The sequence below is a fragment of the Eurosta solidaginis genome, chromosome 1 (genome assembly GCF_040869045.1).
Source record: "Eurosta solidaginis isolate ZX-2024a chromosome 1, ASM4086904v1, whole genome shotgun sequence".
NCBI classification, from domain to species: domain Eukaryota; kingdom Metazoa; phylum Arthropoda; class Insecta; order Diptera; family Tephritidae; genus Eurosta; species Eurosta solidaginis.
In genome coordinates this window covers 194,914,259-194,939,172 of record NC_090319.1, presented here as the reverse complement: position 1 = coordinate 194,939,172, position 24,914 = coordinate 194,914,259, and the positions used below count along the sequence as shown (strand labels likewise).

General features: G+C 38.8%; 1 protein-coding gene across 8 annotated transcripts in view; it reads right to left on the bottom strand.

Moving 5' to 3' along the window:
- Positions 1-24,914, bottom strand: part of Nepl16 (Neprilysin-like 16) — a 2,088,045-nt gene that overhangs the window by 978,999 nt on the left and 1,084,132 nt on the right. For all 8 annotated transcript variants that reach the window (XR_010948731.1, XR_010948732.1, XM_067760064.1 and 5 more), the window contains 2 exons: positions 23,488-23,763; positions 23,169-23,425 (listed from right to left, as the gene is read on the bottom strand). Coding sequence is in view for 6 of the 8 variants with exons in the window: in XM_067760064.1 (XP_067616165.1) it covers positions 23,169-23,425; positions 23,488-23,763 (533 nt within the window). In the remaining 2 variants the exon portion in view is untranslated. The remainder of the gene's footprint in view (positions 1-23,168; positions 23,426-23,487; positions 23,764-24,914) is intronic.

The window sequence follows — 24,914 nt, the reverse complement described above, 5'->3', positions numbered from 1 at the left end:
CTGTTGTTGCCCATATATATTTACTTTAAACTTTACATACTTCCTTATTCTAAACATATTCTTACATACATATTTACTATAGACTTTACATACATACATATTTACATACAAATCGGCACAAATATGTACCTTCATAATTGTGTTGATTTGTGTCGTCTGTGGGAAATGCAGTATCAGCAAATTTGCCTAAATGCAAATTTGGTTTACGCGCTGTGAACACACATCTGTATTACATCGTGGGAATTGCGCTATCAGCAACAATTAGAAAATGCGCCGTTTTGTGTTGATTAAAGTTTAGACTCATTTTGTCACAGGGTGACACATTAAGTGGTTTACACATTTTGGCATTGTAATTGTTGGCTGTTTACACCACAGTACTAGTTATACATACAAAGCCCTCTTCCTGAGTCCAAACACGGTAACAAGTTCGTAGTTACCACGATGTGTGACATGTCTAAATATTTAGTAACCGTTTCTATACAAAATAAATCAGCAAAAATAATTGCATCGGCAATTTTTGAAACATTTATTTTAACATACGGCGTACTGAAAGCCATAAAATCAGATTTATGTACAGAATTTAAAAATTAATTGTTAAATTAATTGAAACCACTTTTAAACATAAAATGTGATTTTTCATCTGCATACAATCATGAAAATGTGGGTACAATTGAACGTAATCATAGAGTTTTTAATGAATACTTACGTGCATATATAAACAACACTTTTTCTGATTGGGATGTTTATTTAAAATACTTTACTTTCCTACACAATACAACAACTAGCACAATTTTCGACAATAAATTTTCTCCCTTCGATTTAGTACTTGGTAAAAAGGCAAATTTGCCTCATGTATTGCGAAAGGAAAAAATTTGCCCACTTTACAATGCCGAAAACTATGCTAAAGAGATTAGATTTAGAATGCAAATGGGAAAAAATTTAATAATTAAACATAACATACAAAGCAAAACTATTTATGATAAAACGCTTCGTCCGTTAGCTATTAAAATAGGCGATAAAGTTCTTTTAAAAAAGGTCCTTTTGTTGCCATGCTGATGATTGGCAAGATGTAAAATTGCATTGAAATAGGGAAGCAGAATGGCTTCAAGTGTATTGGCTACTGGCGATAGGAGAGATATCGGACGATAAGTATCTCCTATGTTAGCTGATTTCCCAAGCTTTAATAGCAGAATAACCCTGGCAATTTTCCATTTTTGTGCGAAGGTGGACAGGGACAGGTTGAAGACATGCGCTAGTTAATTAAACCCCTCTTTGCCTAGTCTTTTAAGCATTAGCATAACTATGAGTAGTATGGAAATGCCGGTTCTAGCTCAAATGGAGAAAGGAAAAATGAGAAAGGAAAATTATATACACACCCACACACACACACATATATATATATATATATATATATATATATATATATACAGCAAAACAGTTCCGCTAGGTAGCGCATCCGTTCTTCCGGTTTGTGTTCTGGCTGATCTTCCGGTTTGTGTTCTGGATGATGTATAAGAAAAAGCTTAGAGCTTTTTGCCATTAGCAGAGCTTTGCCGTTCAGGAGATGATCGTTAAATGGGGGGCCGTACATTTTTAAAAGGCCGCAAATTTTTAAATGTCCCCTCATATTTCTAATGAGTCCTAGACTTCACCCGAGCCTTTTTAAAGAGTCCCATAGATTTCTAAAGAGCCGCTTGCCTTTGTCTTTTATACATGCTGGCCCATATTTATGCATGTGATAATTTCATAATTAACTAAAGGGCATCTTAATATTGAACTTATCATTTTCCATTATGGAACATTTTGTTTAGCATTTTATAGATTGTAAGTTTGTGTGTACATGCCGTCACATAGGTTTATTTGATTGTAAGTTTGTGTGTGTGTACATGCTGATGCTGGTCCATATATATGCATGTGAGAATTTCATAACTAACTAAAGGGCATCTTAATATTGAACTTATGATTTTCCATTACTAAACATTTTGTTTGGCATTTTATAGATTGTATGTTTGTGTGTACATGCCGTCACATATGTTTATTTGATTTTATTTTTGTGTGTGTACATGCTGATGCTGGTCCATACATGTGCATGTGAGAATTTCATAAAACCGCAAATAAATATGAAGACTAAACATTTTGTTTATCTTCTTATTAGCTTGTAAGTTTGTGTGCCTACATTTAGCTGCATACGTTCTAGCTGATCTATAAGAAAAAGCTTAGAATTGTTTGTTTTGTGTTCTGACTGCAAGAAAAAAAGAGCTTAGAAGTTCATCAGTGCAGGAGAGTATCGAGCCCAGATTTTAAATGGGGGACTCCAAATTTTTAAATGGTCCAAGTTTCTAAAGTATATAATTGTGGGGGAATGATAAAAATTCTTTTTTATACCCAACTTTTAGGCCGGGTCGATTTGTGGGGAGGCAAAAAAATCGCCCATTGCTCTGTGAAAATCATATTCTAGGGATCAAAATAAGAAACTTTGCCGAAGGAACCATACCTCTAAAGCGAATTCTGATGGCCCCCTTTGAGTAAGGATCAATTGACTTTGTCTATTGATTTATAAAATATCATTGCTATTCGGCAATGTTAAATTAAATTGAATACTTTTCGAGTTTTGGTTTATCGTAAGCGCATTACTATCTAGGTGTTCCCAAAATGGTGCTCCGTAGGTAGTTCTGAAAACAAATAATAATAATAATAATGAGATATAAAATTCATTGCGATATATCCCTTTGTTCACGTCAATTTAAAATGAGGTTGATATTAGAAAACAATGTATTTATATACTTACTTTTCTTCTTCTTATTCTCACCCTTTTAAAATAAAAAGCACTAAAGTTAAGATTTCTAATTCTATTTTATTTCATTATAAATTTAAATTACTAGCCGATATAAAATATATGCTGATATTAAAGCACAACGAATTTGCGTTGGTTGATTTTCACATTACAATCAGTGTGAAAATGATATTGACAACGCACAACATCTTGGTGTAAACGATATAATCTAGAGAGATTCATTCCATTACATCCTGTACTCTCCTCTTCAATGTTAAATACCGGCTTTTGGAGGAACTCTGCTATGCATACACTTTTTTCTTGCCCCTTAACATAAGCTTTTATGTTCTTCAATGTTGACATCAAATAGTTTTTTACTGATTTAAAACTATCGCTTCCATAGGACCATAATAAATTATGGTGGTGTAACATTAACCAATTAGCTTGTTGTTGGTTATCCTTACTCAGATCCGAAAATTCAAATGGAGCTTTTATGTGAAAAAAACGGAATTCTTCATTGTGGAGGACCACCACTTTCCTTTACAATAAATCTATTATCGTATGCTTTAAAGCCTTGAATATCTACTGTCGCATACATTATCAAAATTAATAAAGAAATATCTTTGTAATAGTAGGCTTTTTATACGTTAAGCACAGACAGGTGAAGCATAGTTGGGTATAAAAAAGAATTTTTATCATTTCCCCAAACTTATATACTTTAGAAATATGGACCCTTTAAAAATTTGGCGTCCCCCATTTAAAATCTGAGCTCGATACTCTCCCGCACTGATGAACTTCTAAGCTCTTATTTTCTTATAGTCAGAACACAAAACAAACAATTCGAAGCTTTTTCTTATAGATCAGCTAGAACGTATGCACCTAAATGTAGGCACGCAAACTTACAAACTAATAAGATAAACAAAATGTTTAATCTTCATATTAATTTGCGGTTTTATGAAATTCTCACATGCATATACATATATGGACCAGCATCAGCATGTACACACACAAACTTACAATCAAATAAACATATGTGACAGCATGTACACACAAACTTACAATTTATAATATGCTAAACTAAATGGTCAATAATGGAAAATCATAAGTTCAATATTAAGATGCCCTTTAGTTAATTATGAAATTCTCACATGCATATATATGGGCCAGAATGTATAAAAGACAAAGGCATGCGGATCATTCGGAAACTATGGGACTCTTAAACAACGCTCGGGCGAAGTCTAAGACTCATTAGAAATATGAGGGGACATTTAAAAATTTGCGGCCCTTTAAAAATGTAGGGCCCCCCATTTAACGATCCTCTCCTGAACGGCAAAGCTCTGCTATGGCAAAAACTCTAAGCTTTTTCTTATACATCAGCCAGAACACAAACCGGAAGAATGGATGAGCTACCTAGCGGAATTGTTTTGTTGTATATATATGTGTGTCGGTGTGTATATACTTTTCTTTTCTCCTTTTTTCCTTTCTCCATTTGAGCTAGAACCGGCATTTCCATACTACTAATATGCCGTCTGGGCCTACTTCCAAAGGCGATGGAAATTTTTTCATTGTGCTTAGTCGGGTTCTATAGGGACTTTTCGGCGGACCATAGCTTACCTACACTGGCAGGGAGGTTACAATTCATTAAGTCCTCCTCCCATTTCGCCCGCTTGTGTTCATCCACTAGCAATCTGATGCGTTGGTTTATATTAATTATTTTATTTGGGGATCGCCGGTGTCATGCTGTCTTATCAGGTCACGTTCTCTCGCTAGAGTTGCGGCCTCCGCTGGGAAATGTGGCCGGATTTCCGGGATTCTTCCAACGGGAATAAACCGAAACGTAGCGAATTTAGTCGGGATCGGGAGGGCAGCAAAACGATTGCCAGTATAAGTTTTGTAATCATCCCACTTTCCTTCCTTGAAATTGATGAAAGTGCGGCAGATCGCTCGAGCGAAAGAAGTAAGGGTAGGTGGTCGGATGCTAATGTAACCATTGGCTGCCAGTTGACGCAATTTACTAGTCTGCATTCACGATTGAAAAATTTGGCGAACTGTGACAGCTTCCTACCATACGAGTGGGGGCGGCTCCGTTTATCTTGCTGAACTTCGTTTCTTCTATTCGTCCGCCAACATCTCAACCCTACTATACGCCTGTAGGTTGGAATGCGACAGATCGTGGTGGGCATTGAAATCGGCTTAGATAATGCCATTATCTCCAGTGAGTAGTACGCTGATGCCAAAGCAGTATCCAATGGGGCAACTGGTGATACGAGGGATGTAGATATTGATTATTTCTAAGTTTACATCGCCTGATCAGACAGATATGCCTTGACGTTCCAGGACACTGTCTTTGCGGTTGATGTCGGGATAAAAAGATTATATTGCAGTGAGTGGTGGGTGATAAACGCGAGACCGCCTCCATTTCCACTCTCGCGGTCTTTTCTGTGGACGTTATACCCAGTCGCTAAGGCGCAGTCTACGGGACGCCTTTGGACGTGAACAGCAAGCAGCCACAAGAGATTTATAAAAGTTACGAGGATGTCGGGTTTTGGGGTCTAGCCCCGAACATCCTGTCCAATGAAACCATACCTTGCACGTGACACCCTGACAAGAGTGTGGCCGTCCTAAAAAGATTCTTTTCCGGCAATCACAGCCAACGATTTCTCCGGACCGGGGTCAGGTACAGTCCCGAATTGCGTTCGCTACATTCCCGGAGCAGGAGAATATGACACAGGCCCCCTACAAGGGGCGCAACAAATTAAATGGGGTTACATTGAAATGACAGCCCTTGGTCGGGAAAAATCCCGAGTCGCTCCGGTACATAGAAACGGCTGCCTTGGGATGCGATAAAGTTAATAAAGTCACTATCTTTCCTATTATTCTGTTTTATTTGATGTGGTTAATTACCACAGGATTACTTTGATGAATTAAAACCAATAAGAAAAAAGATGATAAAAAACTTTAAGGACTACCAAAAAATAGAAGGAAATTTTTCCTTTAATACAGGCATAGTCTTTTTGAATTTTGACTAAAAAACTTTAACAATAGCTCTTGTAAAAGAAATTTGGGATTTAAAAATATAAAGGTGGAGCGCAATCTTTCAATTTAAGGCAAACCATGTACTTGGGATTAAGTAATTTATTATTTAAAATTTAAACACGCGCTCTACTTTTATAATTTTAAATCCCAAAATTCTTTTACAAGAGCTATTGTTAAATTTTTTAGCCAAAATTCAACAAGACTATGTCTGTATTAAAGGAAAAATTGCTTTCTATTTTTTGGTCCATTTATATAAAGGTAGTCCTTAAAATTTTTTGTATCATCTTTCTATTTTCAATTTTTTAGTATTGCCTACATAAAGGCAATTGCAACTTTGATTAGTAATTTAAGTAATTCCTTAGTAAAAATTCTTATCTTTATTTATTTGTTACAAATAGCAAGTTTTAAGAGAATTAGTGGAATTTTCACTGACAACACTGATGAAAACAACAGAATTCTACCTCGCATCATAACAAGAGAATTCCACCTCGTTTGTCAGCTACTTAATATGCACAGCTGAAAATCGTGGTGAAATTCGCATACGCCTGAAAGTCTAAAAGAATTGTGGTGAAAGTCGCGTACGCCTAAAAGTATGCAAGGACGTGTATTGAGTTGTGCCCTCAACGAGGTGGAACTCTACAACGCCTGCAACACTCAGGAGGCTAGCCATGAAGGTATGGCCTAATATTCTAAATAGTTCGACTTGTGCGTTATGTAGGCAAATTTTTTGATCAAAAATTGCAATGTCACCGAGTTTTAAACTATATTTGAGTTTTCAAGTCTCTATATATCCAGGAAGCACGCCACCTAGCGGAACTTTGTTTTCTACAAATTGTATTGTCACCGGGTCTCGAACTATGTGCTAAGTACCAAGTCTCTAGGTAATCGGGAAGTTAATTAAAAATGGATTGAAAGATTCCCAAATTAAAATTACTTTTCCTTATATCTCGATCCATGCGCCACCTAGCGAATTTTTTTTATCAAATATTGCATTGTCACCGGGTTCTGACTCACGGCGCAAGCTTCAAGTGTCTAGCTCACCGGCAAGCTATTAAATAAATTATAAAATTTAAAAAAATTGCTTCAAATAAATGTTTTCATACATTTAAAAAATCAATACGGGCAATCCCCGATTAAATCATACAAACTGATAAAATTGGTTAATTCGTTGTAGTTCTATAAATAGAACAAAAACAGCAACAATACCAAAGTTTCTTTGAAAACCGCCGTACCAACAAGCATAGCTTTAACACATAAGGCAATTGCAAATTGCGGGTTCGACTCCCACTCCCGGGAGAAAAGGGTTTGAGGGGATTTACAAGGTATAATCGAAACAGCTGTCGCCTTGTCCGCCCTGATGTCACGTTGTTTAAATGTTTCCCAAATTATTAAATAAATTATAAAATTTAAAAAAATTGCTTCAAATAAATGTTTTCATACATTTAAAAAAGCAATACGGGCAATCCCCGATTAAATCATACACAGAAAAAATTGGTTAATTCGTTGTAGTTCTATAAATAGAACAACAACAGCACCAATAAATAACAAGGTTTCTTTGAAAACCGCCGTACCAACAAGCATAGCTTTAACACATAATTGCATACGAAGTATGCTATGAGTTAAAGATTAAAATATGCAAAAAGAAGGCAATTGGGAAAAACTTTACAACAACTAAGGCATGACGTAGCTGAATGCGCTTGTAACCAATTCAACTATCGTAGGAGTGCGGGTTCGACTCCCGGGAGAAAAGGATTTGAAGAGATTCACAAGGTATAATCGAAACAGCTGTCGCCTTGTCCGTCCTGATGTCAGGTTGTTTAAATTATTCCCAAATTATTAAATAAATTAAATAAAAAAAAAAAAATATATATATATAATATTAAATAAATTATAAAATTGAAAAAAAAAAAATTGCTTCAAATAAATGTGTTCATACATTTAAAAAAGCAATACGGGCAGTCCCCGATTAAATCATAAAAATAAGCTTTCATTCAACAAAATCGATGAACTAATACAAAGGTTATAAGCATTCAAATAAATATATCCATATAGTAAAACTTAAGTACCCTACAAATAATAGCATATGTACATACATATGATTCTGTCTTAACTCTATGATCTTATTTTATAATTGTAAAAGTTATGTGTCTTGTTTTGACGTTTATTTAGATTAGGATCAGTTTCTCTTATGAGAAACCAACAGTAGTCACACATCATAGCGACATCCCCGAATCCTTGATACCGACTTTCAATCATTTTCATTTGCTGGTGAAACCTTTCGCCATGCTCGTCACTTTGTTCGCCAAGATTTTGGGGCAAAAAATTTAAATAGGAGTGTAGAAAATGATTTTTTAAAGAAAGAAAATAAAAAAGTGTATTAGATAAATACATAAGTGACACATTAGTATATCATTTTCTTAGGCTGGATTTATCTTTCCATTCAGAACAAATTTTTTGTTTACATTTTTCTCGTTATTGTCGTCACCACGAACGTGCTAGAAGAGGACCAACCGCTAAATGGTGCTGTGACTCGCACAGAGGAACACCCGTCACAACAGTCACGAGAGGCTGAAGGGGCCTCGAATACTCTAAACCAAAAGGGCAAGGGGAGGACGACGACGTCAAGACGAAGGTGCTGGAGGGGAAAAACAGCCCAATGGTGCTGCGAGTCCTACAGATAAACCTCCAACATAGAAAAGTGGCGTCGAGCGAACTCGTCCTAACCCTTGAGGAGGGTTCGTTTGATGTGGGGCTTATCCAGGAGCCGTGGCTCTCATCGGGAGGAAAGATTTCTGGACTTAGCGCGTGTTGGTATGGCGTTTACTACGCGCACATGGAAGGACGGGTGCGAGCTGTAGTAATGGTAAGGAAACAGCTGCATTCATAAATGCTGCCTAATTTCACCACTGAGGATCTAGTAGCGGTGGCCGTTGAGCAAAAGAATAAGCATGCATTTATTCTGGCGTCCTGCTACATGGCTCATGCTGCGGAGGTTCCACCGATGGAGTGAAAAAGGCTAGTACAGTAGGAAGGCGCAAAGTGCGGTTGGTCATAAGTGCAGATGCAAATGCGCACCACAATCCGTGGGGAGGAGCAGATACAAACGAGTGAGGCGAATCTCTATTTTGTTACATCCTGCAAACCAATTTGCAGATAGCCAACAGGGGAAATGTCCCTACATACATTGGTCCAACATCCAGCAATGTTCTGGATATTACATTGAACTCCGAACGTGATATATCCAGGTATGATTGGATGGTTCTTGATAGACCATCCTTCTCCGACCATGCGTACATCAGCTTCAGCATCCCCCTAAAGAGGGTAGAGAAGGGAGGAACCTTTAGAAACCCTAGGTCAACGAACTGGACTAAATTCCAGAAACATGTAGAAACAAAACTGGGACAACCCAAAGAGGTTGCTAATGTAGAGGAACTGGAGTAGTCGAATGAATTCCTACCAAGGACGCTTATGACTGCGTATAACAAAGCTTGCCCTCTAAGATGATTCAGAGGAAAAGCAGAGCCGCCATGGTGGAGCAATGAGCTGAGTCTTCTAAGAAGACAGGTAAAAGAAATGTTTAAGCTCATAAAGACGGCGGAAAGCGAAGCGTGTCAGGACGAGTACAGGGATCTACTGAGGATCTACAAGCGTGAAATTACCAGGGCGAAGAGAAACTCATGGAAAAGTTTCTGTACGGACATAGAATGCTCCAGCGAAACAGCACGGTTGAAAAAAGTCCTAGCAAAGGGAAACATAGTCAAGGGATTAATAAAGAAATAGAACGGGGAATGGTGAGGAATCCCTTGAGATGCTTCTCGATACACATTTCCCATAGGGAGACGGTTTAGAAGAGCCAGCAGACATCACTCACACTACGATCACGGAGCTAGTAGTGCCGGGCTTGGTGACCGATTCCAAGATCGAATGGGCAGTGAAAACGTTTTCTAAGTTTAAATCGCCGGGCCCAGATGGTATATTCCCGGCCATGCTACAAGTCTCAAGTAGGGCGGTCGTGGAATGGCTTAAAATAATATTCGATGGGTGCATAAGACTGAATTATGTACCGCACTCTTGGAGAACTGCTCGTGTAGCTTTTCTACCAAAGGCGGGGAAGATCGGTCACGTGTATCCCAAAGACTATAGACCCATTAGCTTAACATCATTTCTGCTCAAAACTTTTGAGAGGTTGATAGATGTGTACATAAAGTCCAACGTGGGTGAAAAGCTGCTCTCCACATCACAGCATGCGTACACCAAAGGCAAGTCGGTAGACACCGCATTGCATAGGTTGGTAATAAGCATAGGAGTATGCTCTAGGAGTCTTCTTGGACATTGCCGGGGCTTTCAATAATGTTGCAAAATGGGCGATTATGGATGGTCTTAATTACATTAAAGTACATCTCGCCTTAATCAGATGGATAGGCTGCATGTTAAATTGCAGAAAGATTACAACACAATGGGGATTCTATGAAGCCACGAAATCAGTGGACAGGGGCATGCCGCACGGAGGGGTGCTATCACCTCTGCTGTGGACGCTTGTCATCAACCAACTGCTCAGGCAATTCGATGAGGGACCCGTAAAACTTACGGCTTACGCAGATGACGTTGCAATTGTCATTAGTGGAAAGTGCCTTCCAACGATTAGTTCTTTGATGGATCGGGCACTTCGGGATATTCATACCTGGTCATCTAATGTCGGGTTGAAAGTCAATGCGCAGAAGACGGATAGGGTCTTGTTTACAAAGAGGTACAAGGTCCCAAATTGGACCAGGCCCAAGTTAGGAGGGGTGACCTTACCGGAGAAACCTTGCACAAAATATCTAGGAATCATCCTAGACAGTAAACTGTCATGGAAACTTAGCGTGGAGGAGAGGGTCAAGAAGGCATCAACGGCACTCTACGTATGTAAAAGAATGCTGGGGTGTACGTGTCGCCTATCGCCCTCTCTTTCTCGTTGGGTTTTTTCAGCGATTGTAAGCCCTATTCTATACTATGGAGTTCTTGTTTGGTGGAAGGCCACACAAACAACATACCTCAAAAAATTAGAGGGGATATGCAGACTATCGATGCTTAGCATTACGGGAGCCCTGAAAACAACCCCGACGGCTGCACTGTATGCCATTCTGCACATTTCACCTGTAGACCTGGCAGCATTAACGACCGCAACCATGCTCGGTGCTTTGGGGCAGCTTGAGCGCCGACCATATGGCCATAGTAGTATAGCGTCATCAATCGCAAGACGAACAGACTACCTGATTCACTATCTGCGCTTCGAGGGAGATCTTAAGGCCACAATAGAGGTGGACGGTTGGCGCAAGGATGCACAAATGGCGGACGAGACGATACATGTGTACACCGATGGTTCCAAAGTAGTGGAAGGAGTAGGGTCTGCGGTATACTGCGCTGATCCGGAAATAAGCAGATCCTGCAGGCTGCCGAATTACTGTAGCGTTTTCCAAGCGGAAATATTAGTCGTAACCAAAGCAGTAGAAACCCTGGAAGAGAATAGCTTAAGCTGCAACCGTGTAAATTTTTATATTGACAGTCAAGCAGCAATTAAGGCAAAAATCTCGCATAGCACAGCATCTAAATGCGTGTTAGAGTGTAAGCAGTCTCTGGAGAGAATCAAGACAGGGAGAAGCATACATCTATATTAGGTCCTAGGGCATATGGGAATAGATGGGAATAAAAAATGGACGAACTAGCTAAAAAGGGCGCATCCTTCGAAGCTTGCTCCGTAGACGTCCCAATCAGACTGGGCGAGATTAAGCGAAGGCGAGAGGTGCACATGGTCGACCGTGCGGGAAAGGAGTGCGTTCAAGCGCGGTGCTGTAAAGGGTCGAAGATTATGTGTAGGTCTTTCAACCTTAGACAAAAGAAGTTGCTTCTATAATTAAAAAGAGAGGACTGTAGACTAATGACGGGTATTCTGACTGGACACTGCCTTCTGGCGTCATATGCCCTTAAATTAGGCTTGGTCAGTGATAGCATATGTAGGAAGTGCGGGTTGGATGAGGAAACGATCGAGCACGTTCTGTGCTCGTGCCCTGCACTTGCCAGGCTAAGACTCCAGCTATTAGGAGTGATACAGCTATCATATATAGAAGCAGCAAGTGGCTTAAGTCCTAGTAAGCTTCTAGTATTTGCCAAGAGGGCGGAGTTATTTTATAACATAGGTCCTGGTTTTTGATAGGGTTTTTCAGTTTGGTCGTTAAAACAAACCTATGGTAACACTACGGACTCAATCAGTCTTTGCGAGGTCCTCATGGACCGGCCAGTTCAACCTAACCTAACCTAACCTCTCGTTCTGGTTTGTTCGGAACTGGACGATGAATTCAGATTACGGCTATATATTCTCATGTAAATTTAAAAATTTTCATATACATTTTTTGTTTATCGGGCAGATAGGTTTTAAAGTTAACTGGGAAAACGGTCTTAAATATATTTTTTTATTTACCCATTACCGCATAGTTTTTGATTAAGTCGTTCATTATCATCTCTTAGTTAGGGCTTTTGTGTTTGCCTAAAAAAGAAGTAACGACCTTTTCAAAAGAATCCCACGCTGCTGCCTCCACTGGTGACAATAGTTCTTTGAAATGGTTATTGTCATCATTTTCCTTATTTGCGTTCCCATAAAAATCCCTTCCTTTATTCTTGCTTCTGAAATCTCTGGAAAGATTGTCTTCAAATGATGAAAAGCTTGGCCTTCTTTGTCCAAAGCCTTGACAAAGTTTTTGATAAGGCCGAGCTTGATGTGGAGCGGTCGTATAATTATTTTTTCGTTCTCTTCAAGTGGGGAGTATTTTATGTTATCCACCTCAACTTGAAACTCGATTCGTTCTGGCCAATCCTTTATGATGTATTGGTTTTGACGAGCTCGGCTATTCCATTTGCATAGAAAGCAACAGTATTTTGTGTATCCACTTTGTAGACCACATAGGATTCCAACGACTTTAAGATCGGTACATATTTTCCAAACATGTTCTTCATATTTGATTAATTTGAGCAATTTTTGCATTATCTCATACGTTTCCTTCGTATTTACTGCTTGAGCGATCGCGATAGATGGCTTTTGGTTGCGAATATGCATTAATACGGCCTTTAAACTTCATTTATTGCCGTCTATGAACAATCGCCACTCTTTTGAATGATATGGTTCACCAAATTGTTTGAATAGACCGGCAATGTTTTTGCAGTAGCAAACACTGTCCTCCTTCGTATAGTACTTGGAAAGTTGTTCGGGACGAATTCTATAATATGTTACCTTAACATCCGATGAAACAAATTGTTAAATTGTTGCATACGAGAGGCGTGTAGTTCGGCCTTTTCCTTTGACAATTCCAAATCCCTTAACCAATCATTGAGTTGTGCTTGTGACAAAGAGTTTCTTTCGTTCTCCGTTTGAAATCCAGTACAACATGATGCCGCGTAATCAGATACTGCTGTTGACAATGAAACTGGAGCCGGAACTAAAGTTAAATTTAATTCCGGCAATGTAGCTTCCGTTGAATTTAGTTTTGGTAATGACACTGTAGATACGCTCGCATAGGTTACTTTTCTTGACTTTCCAACCACAAGTACTTTTGTAGTACAAATATAGCAGTCCGTTGAATGGCAAGTTGGTTCCCTCCACTTCATTGGTGTAATAAGTTTCATATGTCGCCTAAATAGATAGTTTCAGAAATTAGTCAGCTATGCATTAAAAGGGAGCAAATTCCTAATTTTTACAACGGCCCCTTTTGTTCCGGTTTCCAAAAAAAATCAATTCGACTCGACATGTGGTGCACACAATATTCGGTGTCCATGGTTTTCATTGTTTTTAGTCTCAATTCCAAAATACTTATAGTATGTAACTTTCAAAGGATTTGAAAACACAGGTCGCATCCTTTTAATGATAAATTGACCGCAGCTGAAACAGAACATATCTGGATCATTTGTACACTCAAATTCCCGCGCCGTTTTATTCATACTATATTTTTAAGTAAATGACGGGTTATAAACTGCAATTATAAACTGAACAGTATCCGGCGAGCCTTGCAGACATTATGAAGGAACAAGGCGCATGTACTATTATTTATACTTCTACTATTATTTATACTCCAAAGAAAACACTACCTGCTTTAAAAATATGCTCTTGCTTGAAATGTACTTGGGTTTGAGAAAACGACACTAACGGTTTTTTGTATCTAATAACCCTTCGAAAATCTACCTGCTAACTAACTGATATACGAATACTAACACATATGTATGTACCAGTAGGGTACTTAAGTATTAAATGGATATATTTACTTGAATGCTTATAAATTTTGTATTAGCCCATCGATGTTGTTGAATGAAAGCTTATTATTTTTGTAATGAAACAGAGCTTAGAGAAAAAAAAATCTGCAAAAAAATAAAAAGTTTTTGAGATCCTTCCTCGCAAAGTACAAATTTACAGTTTATATAGGATTTTATTGCCTTTTAAAAACTTTACACCGTTTTGGAATTGCTCAATTCGTTCTTGAGATATATATGATTAAGTGGACCCATTTTTTTTTTAACGGTGTATATTTTTTATCTGGGGGGTAAAGCACACTTTTGTGGGGGGTCTAAGGTGCCACTAGCACTTCACTTCACACACCGTCACGTAAAGAACAATGCACTTTTTAAATATAAAATATTTAATATATTTTTAATATATATTTTATTTAAACTATTTAGTAACTCTAGTTACACTTTCTTAGCGTCACTCAAATAACTCTTTAACTCGAGAACAATCATAAACGTTAGCGGGCGATAGTTACAGACGAACTGATTTGGCAAATTTCCTAAGTCTCCTGCGCAGCAGGAAAACGGTAAGTATGTATGTATGTATGTGTGTTAATATGAAAATGTACAAAGAGTATAAAAAATGCAGAAAACAGTAAGTAAATTCTTATTTTTCAGGGTGCTTGAAAAAGGTGAGTTAAGTAAGTTAATTTAAGTAAATCTAGGTATTTTAACAAAGGGTGTGTATCTTAGCACAGGTAAGTATTTTAGAAAAATGATTTAAGTAGATTTAAGGAATTTAAGGTAAGTACATATGTGGTTTTAAGAAGTGAATGTTTTAGTTAAATTTTACAAGGTGAGTTATTCTAAGGTAAGGATATGCATATATAAGTTTAAATTCATTGTAAATTCGTTTTTTTCATATTAAGTTCATTATTATTATAATTGAATAATTAGGGAAAATTTTTTTTTAAAATTCAATCAAGTTGGAGTTCATGTCTCCAACATGGCATCTTTGCCAAGGTGGATACTGCTGTGGAGAACAGGGTTTTCAAGCGCCGCTGAGTGTCCTTGCGTCCTTCCCTCTTCTTTTTCGGCTTTGCAATGACCACTCGTCGACTAGTGGGTTTCTCCTTTGGTTTCGGTACATTGCGTCGGTTCTTCTGCTTCTTGGGAGGTTTATCTTGCTGCCGATGTAGCAGCGTGTGGTGTGCAAGGCCTCATTTGCGGCAACGGTCCAGGGAGTCGCATGCGCCCGTAACATGGGATGTTGCCAAACAATTGATACAACATTTATGAGCCCGCACCGACTCATAGCGTTCTTCAGGGGTCATAGCCATGAATGCGTTGCAATAGCGCAAAGAGTGCTTTTGGCAACAGAGCCGACAAGTGCTGTAACTCTCGTAGCGTCTGTAATGAGAATAAAAAGAGAGAGAAATATTTTGTGAGGTGAGTAGGGGGCTAACGATAGGTGAGATCGCTAGAGTGAGGGTAGAGATATTATTCTGCTGGGGGAAGTGCGCAAAGTTTTGCAATGGGTCGTGTATATATTCCGCTTTGGGTGCGGACATCTACAACTCGAACATTTTCGTCCGATCCGGAATGAAGACGAGTGACACGTCCGAGTCGCCACTCATTCGGGGGGAAAAGGTCATCTTTCACGACGACTAGATCACCTTCTTTGATGTTTGTCTGCTGAGTTTTCCATTTAGTACGCTTATGAAGTTCTTTGAGATATTCATTTTTCCAGCGCGTACTAAATTGATGGTGTAGAACTTGTAGTTTTTGCCATTTGTTGATGAGCGAGAGGTTCTCGGAGTTGGGTTCGGGTAACGCGAGTAGTGGAGCACCACGGAGGAAATGTCCGGGAGTTAGAGCAAATAAATCATTTGGATCTTGCGACATCGGAGCTAGCGGTCTAGAGTTGAGAACCGCTTCGATTCGAGTGAGTAGGGTAGTAAATTCTTCAAATGTGAATTTTTGACTGCCTGCAACTTTAAGGAAATGGGTTTTAAAGCTTTTAACTGCCGCTTCCCATAATCCGCCCATGTGAGGAGCATATGGTGGGATGAATTGCCAGGACAGTCCATGAGTAGCATATTTTTGAGCTATGTCAGTTGCGGCTTCCTTGAGAAAAGAAGAAAGCTCCTTTTGAATGACACGACTTGCTCCAATAAAGGTTTTACCATTGTCTGACATTATTTTGTGTGGGAGTCCACGACGACTAACAAAACGAGCAAATGCTGCTTTAAAAGCAGCGGTCGTCAGATCTGAGCAGACTTCCAGATGGACTGCTTTTGTTGAGAAACATACGAATACACAAACGTATGCCTTTGAGTAAGGGGCCTTCCGTAAGATTGATGTTTTAACGAGAAAAGGTCCAGCAAAGTCGATACCGGTCGTGTGAAATGGGAGAGAGTAGGTGGACCTTTCCGGAGGGAGTGCGGCCATTATTTGGGATTTAGCCTGTTGTTTGTAGATCGTGCATATCTTACAATGGAATATGCACTTCTTCACCTTTTGTTTGAGTCGAGGGATGTAGTATTCCTGTTGTATCATGCGGATCATCAGTTGTTTTTCGGCATGCAACAAGGTAGAGTGACTAAATTCTAAGAGTAAATAGCAAAACCGAGAGTTATCGGGAATTATAATGGGATAACGCTCGTTGTAACTAAGATTGGCTTTTGCGAGCCGACCATTCACCCGCATTATGCCTGATTCGTCGAGCATAGGGTTTAGAGGTAACAATGAACTCTTTTTGTGGAGTGGTTTGTTGGACTGTAGATCTGCAATTTCGGCAGAGAAGTATTTATGTTGCGTCAACAGGATCAAACGAACTTTCGCTTGATGAACTTCCCCTTGGGTTAGCGTGATCGTTTTCAAAGTATCAAGACCTTGTGCTCTGTGTATAAATCGGTACATATAAGCAACGACTCGTAGAGCTCTTGAGTAGGAAGAAAAGCGTTCGAGTAGATCAGGCACATCTACAGCATGAAATGCATGGGTGCGCTTTTGTTCCGGTGGAGTAGGGGTTTGTGTCACTGGTTTCGGCCAGGACGTTGGGGATTTGGCCAACCACTCTGGCCCCTTCCACCAAAGGGAGCATTCGGCTAGATCCTTGGGTGTACATACACGGGTACCAAGATCTGCTGGATTATCTCCACTGGGTACGTGTTTCCAAGGGGCGTTACTCACGTTTTCCAGAATTTGTGAGGTTCTATTCGCCACGTAGGTCTTCCAGGTGTGTGGGGGTTTTTCTAGCCATGCTAGTACGATAGCGGAGTCCGACCAGAGAAACAGGTCATGTGGAGTCAGAGTTAGGTGTGAGCGAATTTGTTTTATTAATTTTGTGAGTAGTACTGCTCCACAGAGTTCTAGACGAGGGAGGCTCACGGTTTTCACGGGAGCCACTTTGCTCTTTGCCACGAGTAGGTGAGTAGAAAACGTGTCCTTGCTATTCTGTACTCGCAGGTACACACAAGCGCAGAATGCTTTTTCAGATGCATCTGAGAATCCATGCATCTGAAAGGGTTTATTGGGTGAAAATTGAACCCATCGAGGTATTTTAATTTCATTTATCGCGGAGAGATTTTCGCGAAATATATTCCATTTGTGGAAAGCGCTGGGTTTGACTTGTTCATCCCAGTCAGTTCCTTCTAACCAGAGTTGCTGGAGGAGAGTCTTGGCTAGTATCATTATTGGCGATAGCCATCCTGCCGGGTCAAACAATTTCGCAACCGCCGATAAAATTTGCCTCTTTGTGTTCGAGTTTTCTGCGGGTATAGGGTCGTAAGAGTATGAGAAAGAGTCGTTTATAGCATTCCATTTTATGCCGAGGGTCTTTGTTGAGCTGGCATCGTGAAATTTGAGGAAATCTGCATCTAGGAGATCAGATTCTGGGATGGATTACAACAATTTTGGGTGATTTGCCGTTATTTTCTTGAGTGGAAAACCGGCTGATTTCAACGCTTCGATAACCTGGTGTAGAGAGTCGTGAGCGGACTGTATACTATGTTCGCCCGAAAGTATATCGTCTACGTAGGTTTCGTGTAGCAATATATCATAGGCGAGTGGGTGGGTGGGCTTTGTGTCTTCTGCGAGTTGGTGCAGAGTCCGTATCGCGAGATATGGGGCACAGTTGACGCCGAACGTCACTGTCTTTAATTTGAAGTCCTCCATCGGTAGCTGTGGAGATCTTCGGAAGAGAATTCTTTGAAAATTCTGATCTTCTTTATGAACGAGTATTTGGCGGTACATCTTTTCGATGTCGCCGTTAAATACGTACTTAAAAAATCTCCATTTGAGTAGGACGAGCATTAAGTTGTTTTGGAGTATGGGGCCTGTGTGCAACACATCGTTTAACGAGTTGCCAGAGTGGGTAGTTCTAGACGCGTTGAAAACAACGCGTACCTTTGTTGTTTTGCTGTCGGGTTTCAAGACAGCGTGGTGGGGGAGGTAGAACGACGAGTACTTTCCGTTCTCGATGACTTCGCGTGATGAAGTTGCCTCCATGTGGCCCATAGTGAGGTATTCCTCCAAAACTTCTGAGTATTTTTCTCTAAATTCTGGTCTTTTTTCCAAGGATCGCTCGACGCTGATGCATTGCTGCTGTGCTGCAATTCTCGAGTGTCCAAGGGCAGGGTACTGGGGAATTCCTTTTTAAATGGAAGTTTTACCACATATCGGCCATCTTCCTGGCGGTGAGTGGTTTCTCGGTAGAGTTCCTCGCAAAATTGGTCCTCTTCCGACAGGGCTTGGGTGTCAGGTATTTCTTCCTGTTGCCAGAACTTCTGCAATAATGTGCTAAGGGTGTCGTCTGGGTTTTCAATAACTTGGGTGGAGAATGCGTTAACTTGTTCTTTAATAGGCCCGCTGAGTATCCACCCAAATATTGTATTTTGGGCTAACAAGGAACCACTTACGTTGGCTTGTAGCCCCTGGAGTATTATTTGGGGTGTGAGATCGCTACCTATAACCATGTCGATTCTCGAAGGGGTAAAACAGTTAGGGTCCGCGAGTGGCCATGTGGCAATTTCTTGCAAATCTATTTTTGACACTTTAATGCTGGGTAAGAAATGGGTCAGTTTAGGCAATAATATCGCTTGGGTGTTTATTTTTGTTTTGAGATCCGACGAGCAGAATGTTATCTCGCAGATCTGGTCTGAGTTTTGAACTACCGATCCGCCCATTCCCGAGATCTTATAATGGGTTTTCTTGGTTGGTAGTTCCAAGAGCTTCTGGATTCGAGACGCTACAAATGTCTTTTCCGAACCCTGATCTATTAGTGCACGGATCTTGTGGTGTTCGCCATTTGCTTTCACCGTGACTAAAGCTGTTGGTAAAAGAGTAGTTTCGCTACTACTCGCGAAGTGAGTTGAGGTTGAGTGCGTCCTGTTCCTCTGCTGCCTGGGTCTGCTGTCTGGGTGGGATTTTCCTTGGAAGTGGAGTAGCGAGTGATGTCGTTTTTGGCAATACACGCATGTGAAATTGCTACCACAATCTCTTTCCAAGTGAGAGCAAGCTAAACAATTTGTGCAATAATTGTTTTCTTTTACGAATTTGCTTCGCTCTTGGGTTGAGAGATCTCTGAATTTTATACAGCTCATTAATGAGTGATTCAGATTGCAGAGTTTGCATGAGGGTTGCCTCTTTGAGTCCACATGGAATGTTTGCGTCTTATTCCTAAAGTTCGATGAGGTTTGGGGTGTTGAGGATCTGTGGGTGAAGCTAGAGTTGGGGTTACGGGTTTTGCTCGGCCTATACGTACCAAGTCTTTCTACTACTTCGTACCTTGTCGTGAGAAATTTGTCCATCTCCGACCAAAGTGGAAGTTCTTTCCTGGAGTCGAGTGATTGTTCCCACAGTGCCAGGGTTTCATCAGGTAGTTTTGATGAGCATAAGAATACGAGAATGGGGTCCCAGTTATCAGTTGAGACATCGCTCGCATTTAGGGTCGAGATACAGTTATTTATGGTGGTTTGAATTTCTTGAATTCTTTCACCATTTTCAGAATAAACTGTGGGCATATTAAATAGGGTCTTTAATTGGTTATCTATGAGAATTCTCCGATTCTCGTATCGGGATTTGAGTGCTCCCCAGGCCAGCTCGAAGTTTTGATCATTTAGCTGATATTTTTTAATAATCAGAGCGGCTTTTCCTCGTGTTTTTGCTCTCAGGTGATAGAGTTTTTGGGCCTGAGATAATTTTGGGTGATTTATGTAGACCGCAGTGACCATGTCCCGGAATGACGGCCAGTCTTCATAACCGCCATGGAAGACCTCCGTGTCGCATGCGGGGACTTTGAGATAGGGTTCGTGTTGAGAGGGGGTATGGTTTACCTGTATGGGCATGTTGCTCAGTTGACTAGTTTGGAGGGTGCTAATCAGCTCGCTGATCCTGAGTTTTGTGCTCATCGCTGTGTCGAGAGATGTGTTGTATGCATCCTCGCATGTCGCCCTGAATTTTTCCTCCGTTCTGCCTAGCTGTGCTGCTTCGTATGCAGGTTCCACTGCGTCTACTCGCTTGTTGAGTTCCTCCAAGTACAGCTTGAGACTGGTCTCAGAGTGGTCCGTTTCCGCTAAGTTCCACCATTTTTCGCAGAATTTTTCTAATTTGTTTATCTCGAAGAAAAATTTCTTGTCCAAGACTCCGTATTCATCTTCCGACTGGGATTTAGATCGGGTAACGGGTCCTGACTGTGGCTTTAGGGTTTTGGGTTGCTCCTTTTTCTCGTCCGCCATATTACAATTTAAACTTGAGTCTAAAATTTACTGAGAATTTAAGTGTTTCTTACCACTGTAATTTTACTCAGTTTTTGAGATGCCTAGTCCCACTGTGCAATTATGAGTAGCGGAATTTGCACAAATAAGTGGATATGAGCGGCTTTTGTGTTGAGGGTGGAAAATTACTTGTCTTAGCGCCTCTAAGTACAAGTATGTGGTTATGTATTTAAATATGTATGTACATATGGCGTGGAGAAATAAAAAGGAGAGTGGGTGGAGCTATAATTGCTTTGAGTTGCACTTAGTTTACTAAGTTGAGTTCTAAGTTGCGTATTGAGTGAAGTCTTAGTTTAAAAGGAGTGCGTATTAGGGTGTTTAACTTTTTAGTTTTCTTTGGTCCAATAAAATCAATTTTATTATATAGGGGTGGGGGTTTTTTATTGGAGTAATGGGCTGAGTTTATTTATGCAAATGGGTTAAGTGCAAAATTGAGTTTTTTGGAGATTTTTTTTTTTTTTATGTTGCAAAAAATGTATGCAACGGGTTATTTATATTTGGGTGAGAGGATGCTAATGATGAGAACCAATTATATGTATACAAGAGTGTATGAGTACAGTATTTATATATGAGGGTGTTGAGTATGTATATATATATATATATATATATGTATATATGAGGGGACAAGTACAGCTTTTTTCCAAAGATAAAAGCCGCTATGAGATGAGAAAATTGTGCTTCGATTGCAATTTATATTATGTACATGTGTACGAACTATTGGTTTAAGGTTCGACTGTACCTTTTATGGGTTTTATTTAACCAGAGTATGCGGTGTTGTTGGGTAAATGAACGGTTCAAACTACCGATCTAAGGGTGGGTAAATTTGCTGTACTTGTGAATGTGTATAATTTTGTATTGGGTGTACTTACTTTGGCATTCTTCTTTATTTATCACCTGTTTTGACCTGTTGGTTGGATGTATGCTTATTTGCTGTGATTGCTTGCTTTTGGTGTTGTTGGGGTCGTTTTATTGTTGCTGTTTGGTGGGGTACCACTTGTGCAGGTCTACTGCTCGTGGTACAGTAAAAAATAGCAAATATTGCTACAAAATTAGAGCAGCTGTCACACAAAAAATTTTTTTGGATGGGTCTAATGAGTGCCTTTTTTTATTATTGTATGTGTACCGTTTGTTTTCACCGGCTCACTTCGCGCTTTTGGCAAACTTTAAAATATTAATCTACCCGTGTGTATGTACACTAGACTAGTTCAATTTTTTTTGTTTTTTACAATTTATGAAAATAGTTTTTTTCTTTGTTATAATTTATTACTTTCACTTTCTTTCCAGTATTTGATGTAAATACTTTATTTTTGTATTTTAGTTAGTTTATAATTTTTTGTTTGTTTTAGCACTTTTTTGCGCGGCGCGTACCCGGTATAAGTTTTTTATTTAGTTTTTTGCTTGAAAATTTATAAAATACACTTTTTTCACAGGTAAGTATGAGTAAAATTGTATATTTTTTGTGTAACTTTCTTTAAATAATTTTTTCCTTTTATAATTTCTAGGTCGCTGAGGACCATGTATATTTTTTATCTGGGGGGTAAAGCACACTTTTGTGGGGGGTCTAAGGTGCCACTAGCACTTCACTTCACACACCGTCACGTAAAGAACAATGCACCTTTTAAATATAAAATATTTAATATATTTTTAATATGTATTTTATTTAAACTATTTAGTAACTCTAGTTACACTTTCTTAGCGTCACTCAAATAACTCTTTAACTCGAGAACAATCATAAACGTTAGCGGGCGATAGTTACAGACGAACTGATTTGGCAAATTTCCTAAGTCTCCTGCGCAGCAAGAAAACGGTAAGTATGTATGTATGTATGTATGTTAATATGAAAATGTACAAAGAGTATAAAAAATGCAGAAAACAGTAAGTAAATTCTTATTTTTCAGGGTTCTTGAAAAAGGTGAGTTAAGTAAGTTAATTTAAGTAAATCTAGGTATTTTAACAAAGGGTGTGTATCTTAGCACAGGTAAGTATTTTAGAAAAATGATTTAAGTAGATTTAAGGAATTTAAGGTAAGTACATATGTGGTTTTAAGAAGTGAATGTTTTAGTTAAATTTTACAGGGTGAGTTATTCTAAGGTAAGGATATGTATATATAAGTTTAAATTCATTGTAAATTCGTTTTTTTCATATTATGTTCATTATTATTATAATTGAATAATTAGGGAAAATTTTTTTTTAAAATTCAATCAAATTGGAGTTCATGTCTCCAACAAACGGTAATTCGTAAATATCATTTACATAGAAATTTTACATAGAAATTTCATAATAGCGTCTCAGGTATGAATATACATTACAGTGCAGTAAAGTTCAACACTTACGTGTCATGTAAATTTGTGTCCATGTTAATAGAATTGGGGTCCACACGGTTTCTTCTACATATGTTTAATATATTCAAAAACCAATTATCAGTCGTGATATTCATGGACTTCAACTGGTCCTCCGACGCTGTAAGATTTGTGAAGGTTTGCCAGATTTGCGATTGAATTCGCAACGAAGATAATTTCACCAGGGCGGCGCCTTTAAGTGATGGAGCACGTTTTAAGTGAGCTTTTAGTGATTTAAAAATGGCATTTGTCTGAAATTAAATTAAGCATGTGTATGTAAGAAAATATGTTATTGTACATATGTATTTTATACTTTTTTTACAACAGCTTGCAGATCACTATTCGAATGATGGGTTACAAAAAGTGTGGAGGCTATGTCGGGTAGCGCCCACATTGTAGCTTTCGTACACACTGTCGGATTTGGATTATCTTGAGGTAATAATCCTAGGGTAAATATTATGAGCATGGAGTTATGAGCCACACGTGTTGAATATTTTCCCAGGAGTTTTTGCACTGCTTTTATATAATCCGGGCTTCTTATGACAATAGGCCTATTCCAATTTTTCGGCACCAGCTCCGTCCAATTTAGCTGAAAATAATGTATTTCCATTTATAAAGGTTTTTTTTGGTATATACAGTAGCTATATGCGGCTCGGCAGAAAGCCAACCCTAATAAAGCTTCAGTACAGGGGCTAGTGTGTAAACTATGTATCAGCCCAATTCTGAACTAAAATTCTTTTCGATATTTTTCCTTCTCCCATTCCTCGTAATCTAAATAAAAAATCCTTGGGAGTTTTTCACTTCTCCCTTTCCTTCTCTTCTGTACAATGTTCGAAAATGGAAAATCGGTTAAGGGAGAAAAGCAGGTATAATGAATGTAATTGAATGGGAGAAAGTAATGTTTTCACTTGTTTAATTGAAGGGAACGCAGCAAATTATAAAAAATTATTTCTTCAACCAAAAAACACTAATTTGTACAAATCTGTGCTTAAATACATTAATATTCTGAAAGAATCTTCTTCATTTTACGCCAAAAGTTTATAAATAAATAACAGGAAATTTAATGCAAAGCTATCCAGAAATTGTGCAAAGATTTTCTAAAGGAAAAAAAGAATGGCCGCCAGAAAAATTAAATGAAGTGCAAAACTGTGCATTGTTTATATTTTATTGATCAAAGTTAGGCACATTCGTCACAATAATTAAGCTTTTCAACTTCTTTAAAATAGAAATGCGTAATAAAATGTCGTTTGTCAAAACAGCTAACTACGAAAACTCGAAATTACCATTCCCCAATTATTGTTCTCCCTAGTGTAGCGCTCATGTCAAATATACCCTACAGGGCTATTCGAGTATCGAATTTTCTTCTACATAAGATGATATGGCACAATAGAAGAATTATTGTAGGCCTTACCTTAAATACCTACATACTTTTCGCATAAACCATAGCGGGATAATCAGACGATTTTTGGAGAACAAAGAAAAAAAAAATGTTGTTAAAGTACTTGTGGCGCTACATTTTGCAGTCGGTCACTTTAGTTCGGCTTAAAATACTATAGTTTTTTTTCGTCGGGATTTGATTTAAGGCATTTAATTCTAAATTAAATTTTGCTTAATTCGTCAATAGTTAAGTCATCAGAAGTTAGTTCGTAAACCGTAATTTGTTAATAGTTATTTGATACCTACTTAATTCGTGAATATTTAATACGAAAAGGCAACAGTCATAAATACCTAGTTCTCCAC